This window comes from Nanorana parkeri, unplaced genomic scaffold (assembly GCF_000935625.1).
Source record: "Nanorana parkeri isolate BGI_ZX_2015 unplaced genomic scaffold, ASM93562v1 scaffold953, whole genome shotgun sequence".
NCBI lineage: Eukaryota > Metazoa > Chordata > Amphibia > Anura > Dicroglossidae > Nanorana > Nanorana parkeri.
In genome coordinates, this window is record NW_017307221.1 from 109,942 (window position 1) to 121,156 (window position 11,215).

Sequence of the window (11,215 nt, forward strand, 5' to 3'; positions counted from 1 at the left end):
TGCAGTGGGTATTAAAAGGAGCAGTATGTACAGGAAAGGGGTGTGAAGGATATGGCAGCAGAAAGTATGTGTAAGAGGAGTACAGAGGGTATGACATCAGACAGTATGTGCAGAATAGAAGTACGTGAGGGTATGAAGTTGGGCAGTATGCCCAGGAGAGTCATGCAGAGGGTATGAAAATAGACAGTATATGCAGTTTTGGAGTCTGAAGGAATGACAGAAGGCAGTATGTGAAGGAGAACATTGTGGAGAGTATGAAAGTGGGAAGGACAGTTCATGTTTTATCTCCCAAATGGTGGTTACAGATCTTTCCATAATTAGCAATTAGCAAAATCACTGAAAAGATATGGGCATAGCCATATATGTAAATGACAGGGGTCTGAATGAAAAAATAGAACAGATTCCTCCCTCAATACTGATGATCATTGATTTCGGAATCTTCCTCTGTCTTCAGTGTAACTCATTGACTGCCAGTTCTGTTGGTTCGAAGATTTTCTGACTGGTTCCTTCGATCCGCTGATGGGGGAATGCCAGCCGAAAGGAAGCTGAGAGCGGCACACACTGTCCAAAATTAACATGATGTATGGCCAGCTTAAGCTTCACTTTCAGTGCTGAACCTCCAGGCTCTGTGTCTAAGCTCATTGTGCAATGCCCATGGAGAGACATGCAAAAAAAGGGTGTATCTTACTGCACTCCTTTCCCGGATCTCCTAGGAGATGATGTCTGTATTAGGGTGCTTGCAGCGACCACGGGGGCACCGTGTAACCGTATAGAATTTCCAAAATGTCACCAGCACTCCAAAAGTAGATTCAACAAATTTTAATGACAACGGTCATTCAAAATGACAAGTACTTTCGGGGCCACGTAGGGTCCCCTAGGTTATTCCGAGCCTGATGACGGGGACCCTACATGGCCCCGAAAGTACTTGTGATTTTGAATGACCGTTGTCATTAAAATTTGTTGAATCTACTTTTGGAGTGCTGGTGACATTTTGGAAATTCTACATGGAGAGACATGGACACTGTTCAGTATGCAATTTGTGTGGTGGGAGTGTTTGGCTGCAGACTGAGGACTCTCTGTAGGAGAAACTGGAGAATGTGCTGGAGGTGGGATGCAAGAGAAGCGGAAAGACGAATGTGTGTGTGTGTGCTGGAGATGAGATCTCACTGGGAAAAGACCAGTATGTGTGTTGGAAGTGTGATTTCCCTGGGGAATGACCAGGAAGAGGCTGATTTACACAGTAGCAAAGTGAAAGTATAATTTAGAAATAATATATGATAGGAATGGTGTACCCTTGCAGTGGGGCTACCCACACACTTCAATGGTTAAGTGCTCGTTTTCGTCTAGGGACTAAAATAATAAAAGTTATACTCGCGAGCCGGCCAGCTGTCAGAGGGCTCCCTCCAGCCTGTCTACTCCTACAGTGCAGCAATAGTATGTCCCCGGATGTCCTCATGTCCTTACACTGCTGTAGTGGAGGGAGAGTGAGGCAAGAAGGGCCTAAGAGCAAGCTGGCTTGAGGATTGATTGAGTATAACTTTTTTATTTTAGTCACTAGACGAAAACCAGCAGTTAACCCTTGCAGTGCAGGGGTAGCCCCACTTCAGGGGTTAATACTTTTTTTCCCTGGAGTTGTTCTTTAAGCTTTCTAATGCCTGTTACTGGTGACCATGGTCGTTGGGGCAGGAAGGAAGAGAAAATCTCTAACAGGAACATACTGTAGATGTCAATAAAAACTGAGGTTCTAGCCCTTTCCCGCTATGTTAAAGTAAAAAAAAAACGGGTTATATGTCATACTACCTGTGGGAAGTGACATGTCAACCAGTTTGTTTCTATTGTTACTATGCATCCACTGGCCAAATATCTACTAATTAAAATCAATGACAAGACTGTCATTTTTATGTATTGTAGCAGATGTATGACAAGATATGGATCTGTGACAGGATACAATACTGACGCCTCCACGTGCAATATTGGCCAGTTGCAATGGTAACGAACACACTGAAGAGGCAACTCCCACAGGTCAAAGGACCTTCAATCTGAGAGACAAAAAACCAAAAGGAGCGCCTCCATAGTGTAAAACTAATTTTAATGATAAAAACGCACAACTGTATTGTACGTACAAAAAGTCGGTAGTAAAAAGGCATGTAGAAAACAATGGGTTGTCAAATCTTGATTTGACATTCCATTGTTTTCTACATGCCTTTTTACTATAGACTTTGGCTGCAAAAGTGGAACTACACTTTAGGTTTTGCTATGTGAATGGTAATATGAAACAAATATAAAGTAGGTACTATCCCAATTTGGCTGAAAATGTGGAAATAAACTGTAAATAAAATGGCAACATGACATAGCGCTACTTTCAAAAACCTAGTAATGTAATTCTAGGGCTCTTATGCTATCCACACTTGTGGGTAAATTAATCATTGTTCCTCTGTATGGCCATTTCTCCCCAGCATAATTAGCTCACCAAGTCTGAACACGGAAAAAAAATGAATACCCATTGATGCAATGAGAAAGCACCTTAGTATGATCGAAGGGGGATCGACTTCTCAGCCAATCAGCATTGAGCTGGCTTCCTGGCCAAAATGGGTCATTACCAGTGGCCCGGCTTCTTGATTGGCTGGAAAGCCGTCTACATGCTGTTTGGACGGCTTGATGCTTTTTGGCAGGGAAACCGGCTTCCCGGGCCAATCAGCATTGAGCCAGCCAAACAGCATGGAGCAGGCTTCCCTGCTAATCAGGAAGCCGGGCAGCAAGTTATTACCTATGACCCGGCTTCCTGATTGGCCGGGAAGCAGGTTCTATGTTCCCTCGTGACACTGCCGGTCAGAGAAAATCTCCCTCTGACCGGAAGTTCTGGTATCGGTATAAGTATCGGAGCATTTTACATAATACTCGGTATCGCCATTGATACCGATACTAGTATCGATATCAGTGCATCCCTAAAAAAGATTACAAATATTGCACTTTATATAATGGTTCTATTGTAAAGTAAAGGTTAATGACTGGTTTAGAAAACACTTATCAATGGCAAATAATGTATGCTTTAAAAGTCATGTTATTTACGTTGTACACATTTTATTTAACTTACATTGCCAGTGTTAAGCATCGTGATGTGCCTCTTGCAGAGTTAAATACTTCCTTTACTTCTTATATTTATACATGCTGTGCATTCATTTGTGCACAGTGCCGGTAATACTTTACCTCTCCAGCCCTGTCCAGAATCCTGTATTTATAAGTTAATTATCCTTATTCAGTAGCATACGTTAAATAGCCAGTTCTAAGATTATTTTTAGAGATCCAAATCTCCCTATTGTCTCAAAGTGACGTCAGACCTTGCTCTAAGTGCTCCAATGCCAGTAGCACTACGAGGATTCCCCTGGTACAGTCTCCAAGCATGACACTGATTCTTCTGCACTCCCAGTGTGTCAAGGACATAACCTCACTATGAATTATACTAGAAGTGTCCCACAGCACCAGTGGCATTGAATCAGAGAGAGCATTCTGGTATGCTAAAGGTTTTGACCTTGTTTTTAAATTGGATCACTAATAATCATGTACTGTGTAAAACATTCAGTGCGATTTTATATCAAGTATGATAATGGGATACAAATACACAAATAGGAACCTAAGTGTGTTTACAATATAAAGAGAAAGAAGTTGCATTTTATCCTTATGAATGCTACATGCAGTATCTGATGTTCATTCTGCCCAGCATTTGCATGATAGGGATGAGTGAACCCTATTCATTGCTTTGCTGAACATATACCTCTCAACAAGAAAATATTCCCAGTGCATTTTAATATAGGAACATAAAAATCACCCTTGTGGTGTTTCCCTTAATAAAATCTAGGAAGGAAAATTGAAAAACATCACGTATTTAATTAATTGTGTAAGTGCTAATAAAATGTTACAAAAAATGGGCAGTGGAGGTATTAATCTCAATGATCATCTGACAGCCTGTAAGAAATGTATTGTTACTGAATGCACACTGAAAAGGAACTTATGCTGTTTTTATTTTAAATTTGTTTCTGATAAACATACAAATGAGATAAGCTTGATGTAAATAGTCTTACCTGTGTGTGTATATGTTTTAATGCCTTGTTTCTGGGTGTAGCTTGCAATTTTTTTCCATATGTGGCAGCCATATTTAATTATTACATATGCAGGTTTTGTTTCCCGCATTGCGCTGCTTCACAGCAGTTCTACTGTACTATTTATTTACCACACTGCATGTTTGTGAGTCAGCTAACTCACTCTAAATGCACTCCTTGGGTGGCTTATATGTCATCTCAACAGTTGTCGATGAGAGAGTAATGCCCTGAGCCAATAAAACTCCCTCTAGTGGCTGATCCACAAATCTTAGTTAATGAATTTACAAAAATATGAAAAAGCAAGCATGTAAAAAAAATGAAAGTCAAAAAATGTATTTCAACATTTAAACATGAAACATGGTATCACTGAAAATACACTGTACACCCCGTTTATTTCAAGAATGTATAGATAGGGACTGACCATCAATACTAGTTGTCACTTCAAAAACAGAACCCTCAAATTCTTAACAGTTCCAAGCTGCCAAGCAGAACAAAATAATATAAGATAAAATAATATAATAATAAAACTAGAAGGACTGGTATTCTATATTATTTAGAATAACAGTACGGTGTATATTTTATTCTGTATGAAATTATATTTAGAATAATGATACTGTGTATATTCTGTTCTGTAGGAAATGTTATTTAGAATAACGGTACTGTATATATTCTATTCTGTAGGAAAGTGTGAATGCGGCCAGTGTACTTGTTTCCCACCTGGAGATACCAGAGTCTATGGGAAGCATTGTGAATGTGATGATCGACAATGTGAAGACCTAGAAGGAAAGATTTGTGGAGGTAAGGTTACACTTGACCTACCTACTGTATGTAAATAAACAGTTTCTGGTAAGTTCAGTGATCTGAAAATATTTATACCTAAGGCTAGGGATGAGCTCAGGTTCTGTCCAAACCCAGTCTGAACCTTAGCTGCTACAAACTTGGAAGCTCCATCTGCTGCAGCCCAATCAGCTGTGGCTGGGAATCCCCACCCAGGGCTGTATGTAAGCAAGGGGGCGGGATGCTGCAATGTCACTGACCTTATATTTGGTCAGTTAAAATGGCCTAATGTGGCCATGTGGGCTAGACAGGCTAGTTTGAGTATTTATGTAACTACTGAACTCCTGGGATTTGTATGCACAACAGTCCCTAGGGTTTCCTCAGATTGGTGCAAGAAACAAAAGACATCCAGGAAATGGCATTGCTGCAAACAAACACCCTTGTTGATGAGAAAAGTCCGAGCAGAATGGTTCAAGCTGAAAGAAAGGCTATAGTAACTTGGAAACCACATTTTAAAACTATGGTGAGCAGAAAAGCGTCTGAGAATGTACAGCACATTGAATCTAGAGGCGGATAACTTGTAACAGCAGAAGACCAGCGGAAGTGACAATCCTGTTTTACGATTGGCTTAGTTACTTTGTACTTTGGCTGGCTTTCAGCTGAGGAAACTATGTTATGGAAATGGTAAATCAAATAATCGTGACCAGAGTCTGAATAAAAGGTACCACACCCCTAATGTATTAAGTCAAAAAATAAAGAGTGGAGGTGGGGCAAAGTGACAAAGACCAATAAATTACCACATGATGAAACAAGAGTATTTTATTATACAAAGGTTAAACATTTTAAAAAACATATTTGATATGTGCACATTACAAAACAGAGAAAGAAAAACAGATTGATCTCCCAATAACCATTCCAGAGTTATAATGTGAGGCTAGATGGCCATGACAAACATAATTGTTATAGCATGTTCTCATACACGAATGCCTCTTCTTATATCAGGAATGGTGATTCTCTCTCTCAACGCGTTTCACGCTCCAAGCGCTTCCTCAGGAGATAGAGAAGATCGCTCCCAGAGAGTAATCCGTGCACGCCCAGCCAGGCCAGCAGAGCAAAATACCCAACCATGCCCAATGACAGAGAGGACTTCCCCATAGATGTTGGGGAGAGGGCGATAAGCGGACAACCGTCAAAGGCTGAAGGTTATCAAAAAAGACCCTAAGCAGGGGGAGCCACAAAGAGCACAGTCCGCAATCACCTTCGAGCCGTCAGTGTCAACGAGGTCGCAGCTCGACGGCAGCTTCGCAGCTGCGACCTGTTTGAGGTCTTTTTCGATTGTAGTTTGCCCAGACTTACCTGAGGTAGCCAAAATCCTTTTGGGAGAATGTGCTGTGGACAGACGAAACAAAATGACAGCTTTTTGGTAAAGCCATCATTCTACTGCTTTCAGAAAAAGAAATGGTCTTTAAATAAAAAAATACAGTCCCTACAGTCAAACATGGTGGAGGTTCACTGATGTTTTGGGGTTGCTTTGCTGCTTCAGGCACTGGATGTCTTGACTGTGTGCATGGCATTATGAAGTCTGGAGATTACCAAATAATTCTGGGGTGCAATGTAGAGCCCAGTGTCAGAAAGTTGGGTCTCCGTCAGAGGTCATGGGTCCTACAGCAGAACAATGACCCAAAGCACACGTCAAAAAGCACCCAGAAATGGTTTCAGGCAAAGCGCTGGAAAGTACTGGACTGGCCAGCAATGAGTCCAGATCTGAATCCCATGGAGCACCTGTGGAGAGATCTCAAAACAGCAGTTTGGAAAAGGAACCCTTCCAATCTGAGAGCCCTGGAGCAGTTGGCGAAAGAAGCCAGTTGGTCCAAAATTCCAGAAGAAAGGTGTAAAAAAACTAATTGATCGTTACAGGAAGAGATTGATTTCAGTTATTTTTTCCAAGGGCTGTGCTACCAAATATTAAACTGAGGGTACCAATAATTTTGTCGAGTCCATTTTTGGAGTTTTGCATCGATTGTGTCATACCAATACAAACAAAAGAAATAAACATGAAATAAACATGAAATAATCATGAGAATGCCTAAACATAGAGGAACACTCATAGAGGATTCCTGTTCATTGATAACAGGGGATACAGAAAAGTGATTAAGGACTCTGTGTTCTCAATCTCTTTTTCTATTTTAAAAGGGAAATATCAGGGGTCTGTTTAGACCTCTAATATTTCCCAAAGCCCCTAAAAGTAAAGTAAAAATGAAAATATTTAATAAAAAATGAATAAATAAATAAAAATAAATAAATATAAAAAACATTTAAAAGTTGATAAAAAATAAATAAAAATTAAATATTTTAAAACATTTTAAAAATTAAAATAAAAACATTTTTGGTTTCTGCCTGACAATTTTTTCTATTTCAGTTACGTTTAGGTTGTTAAATTTCTATTTCGTTGCACCTCTACCAATAAGTAATGATTGTTACAAATGATTCTGTGTACTGTACTTGCTTCAGTTGACAGATGATTGCTGATTAATTGTTTCAGGTTACTGTGTTTGGCACATTTTTATTGGTGTTTCTTCCACTTTTAGAGAGTATGCCTGACAAAGTCTCACTATTTAATGTATGCAACAGCTGCTCTTTCTTGAGTCACATCTTTTATTTGTGAATATGCAAAGTATTACAAACAGATTAGAAAGCTATCTATGCTAATCTGTCACTGTTTGGTGTTTTACAAATGTTTTTCAGAACACGGTACCTGTTCTTGCGGTCGATGCATTTGTGAGGCTGGCTGGTTTGGAAAATTATGCCAACATGCAAGAAAATGTAATATGACAGAAGAAGAGAGCAAGAGCCAGTGTGAGTCATCCGATGACATACTGTGCTCTGGGAAAGGTAAGTGCTTACTTTGTTCCACAAATCCATCTGTAATTGAGCCATCAGTCAAATGTTTCTTTGGAAAACAAAATGAGAAGCATCACTTAATTTCTACACATTTGCTCCTCGCAAACACGTTTGCTCTGTCCTTAAGCAATTTTGGATTTAGTGGCAGCTTGCACCTATTAACAAACATAAAGGGCAACAAAAGGTTCCAATAATGTATATTTCATTTAGATGTTATCACTGGAACAAAGAATTCCAAAGAAAGTCAATTGAACATAGTATGGATGAGATGGTAGTAAACAATATACTGAAAACTTGTCTTGAAACCTTTTCAACAATCTCACCTTCCTGTCACAGATTTGTACAAATGATGTCCTTCGGGCTTGTGGAAATAGACATCCAGATACTCTCAGTCTGGCTTTGCAATGTATCTAATTCAGAGTGTTTATGTATTGCTGACATCTCGGTCTTATTCTATACACATGAAGGTATTCTTCGTTGTGCTATGAATCATGCTTGCTGTGCCTCTGGTATGGAAAATGCAGGATTTTTTTGTTATAGAAATCTGCAATGTAGAAAATAGAGAACGGAATCATAAATGATCCATCTTTTTTCTTATTAATACAGTAAAAGGCATGTTATTTCATATTTTTGCTAACATGCATTTGGTGAAGAATAATTACACCTCAAGGCATTGTAAAAGTGTGAAATATATTCTCACAAAGAAGGCAGTTCTAGCTACTTTTAATTATCAGTTTTTTTAAAGCAAAAAAAATATAAAGCCACTTTCTTGAGAGAATGTTACAAAATATATTTATAAGAAGTCTACAACGCAAAGCAAAAAGATTAATACAGAGCTCAACATGCTTTAACATTTGTACATGTTTACATATCTAGTTTAGTGACCATATTGGCTGATGTTTGTGGTTTTCTTCAGGGATGGGTAGAAAGCAAACATGGTCCAGCAAACATGTGTGCTATATCACATGATAGATCTGATATAATAAAAAGTACGATGTGTGGGCTGATCAAATAGCCCATTGTTCCCCTTAAGTATGAATGGCACAATTCTACAAATATGCATGTTTATGTGCTACTGTATCCCACCTCAACCTAACCCCTGAACCAACACGTTCTCAAACAATTCATTCCCCACACAGCTACCTCCTCATGTATCACTTCTCCCTCCCTTTTAGATTGTAAGCCCTCAGGGGCAGGCCCCTCCTTACCATCTTGTCTTGAATTGTATTGTGATTGTAATGTCTTTTGCAACCGGAACAGTTTCGGTTCCGTAAGCAAGCTGTTCTGTTCAAGTTGCTGGTTTTATAGTGTAAAACGAATAGTGATGGGCTCGATGTTCAAGCCGAACGTGAGTTTGACTCGAACATCGGCAGTTAGCATGTTCGGTGAACACATGAACTGTTAGGGTGTTCGGCGGGCTTTTCGCCCATTTAGTGCCCCGCACAAGGCATTGTGCCTTCTGAGCCTTTATTGTCTAAAGTCTTGCACCTGACCACAGGTCAGGTACAAGACTTTGCCCAATCACGCCACAGAGAACTGTGAGGGCCATGATTGGGCAAAGTCATGATGACTCTGCCCAATCATGGCTCACCTGTTACAACTGTAAACAGTTGGGCAGAGTTAGCTGTCACTGCTAGCTCTGCCCAATTGTTTATAAGTCGCCGGCACCTGTCAAAGAGAAATTCTGCGGCGGGTCTTAATCTCAGCGACGAGACGGTGGTTGTCGTTTTTTTCCACATTTTATTATTTCCATTTATTTTTTATTGTTTTATTTTTTATTTCGTCGAATCGTCGTCTTCGTGGACAACACTGGACATCGTGATTGACACTGGATTAAATCGGTGGATCCATTTAAAATAAAAAATAAAAGACTTGTCAAAAACATGTCTTTTGTTTTGTTTTTCAAATAAAGGATTTTTTCAAAAGTGTGGCCTCTTTTTTAAAACTTTTATTTAACCCTTTCATGAATGGGTTAAATCATTCACAAGCGGGGACCACATCTGGGTGCCCCTTTATTAAAGGGGTACTCTGATGTGAATAAGCCCCCTGCCGGCACCCCCACAACCAACACCCCAGGGAAGAGGCCCTTGTCCCCATCGGCACTTTGCTTTTCCATCGGCAACCCTGGAAAAGTGCCCTCCCAGTGCTGAGGGCATGTGGCCTGGTATCGCAGGGAGGCGAGGGGTGCTCGCTCGTCACCCCCCTTTCCTGCCCTGCCAGGCCTGTGCTTGGATCAACGGTCTAGTTGGGAATGTTAGGGGGGTCCCCACGTCCCCGTCCCCCCATTTTTGGGGGTGGGGTTCCTCCTTAAAATTCCTACCAGACCATAAGAGCCTGGTATGACTTTATGGGGGAACCCCACTCACTTTTTTTTTTACATGGGGTCCCTCCTAAAATTCTGGTATTGTTTGGGAGGGGGTACCGCACGCTTTAAAAAAAAAAAGTATTTTTTTTTTCTTTATAAATGTCATTATTGCTGCAGCAGGTTCAATACACTGTACAGATGTACCACTTTACAGTCAGTTTAAGGGGACCCCCCTGGCACAATATTTAAAGGAATTTTTCATTTTTATTGTTTCACTTTAAGTGATGTTAAAATCACGGGTTTTTTTTTCTCATTGATTCCTGTCCCCCAGGTCAGTACCCGGATCCCCATAAACTTTTTATGGCCAATAAACTGCATATAAGGCTTCAAAATGGGGACATTTGATTTTCAAAGTTCTACCCCAATAGACTTGCATTGAGCTCGAGGTTGAATTCAAACTTCTCCCATGTACGAAAGTTCAAATTCGGACCAAACATGGGGGTGTTCGGCTCGTCACTAGAAACAAACAGATACGTGTAGAATAGCATGGTACAGAAAGTTACTGGGATAGATAACAGTTGATATTTTATGTAACTAATTATGACATGAACAGAAGCATATTCCACAGGGGTGGGCAAAAGTATATTACACAAGAATATTGGTTAGATAAGTTCCTGGAAATCTGCGGAAATCCTCTAACCTACTTAGATACATAAAATGGGTGCCTTTAAGCTAAGCTTGTCACAATAAAAGGCAAAAACAAAATGATTAGACAGGAAGGGTGGGAAAGTCACTCAATATTAACTGCAAATTTGACACTCTCCCTGCTTGACTGCCTCTGAAGTATCACCTCTTTTCCCTACCAGTCAGATACGTATGTCCCTCTTATTCCATAATCTGTTAACAATTTTTTATGCCAATCCCCCCTACAAAACCACAGCCATAGTGGTCTATTGCCTATATTATAGACCTACACTTACAGTGTGTGGACATGGTCCAGAGATAGCCCTGTATGGTTTAAATTATTTGAGTACCTTATATGACAATTTAACAGTTAAAGAAAAAAGATGATCACAATAAAGTGCACATTTTAATAAAAATCACTGTAAACATACATATAGAACAATAAAAAAAA

General features: G+C 39.9%; 1 protein-coding gene across 1 annotated transcript in view; it reads left to right on the forward strand.

The window, feature by feature from the left end:
• ITGBL1 (integrin subunit beta like 1) overlaps positions 1 to 11,215 on the forward strand; it is a 109,347-nt gene that overhangs the window by 80,180 nt on the left and 17,952 nt on the right. The window contains exons 6-7 of the mRNA XM_018566497.1: positions 4,779 to 4,895; positions 7,620 to 7,766. Coding sequence (XP_018421999.1) covers positions 4,779 to 4,895; positions 7,620 to 7,766 — 264 coding nt within the window. The remainder of the gene's footprint in view (positions 1 to 4,778; positions 4,896 to 7,619; positions 7,767 to 11,215) is intronic.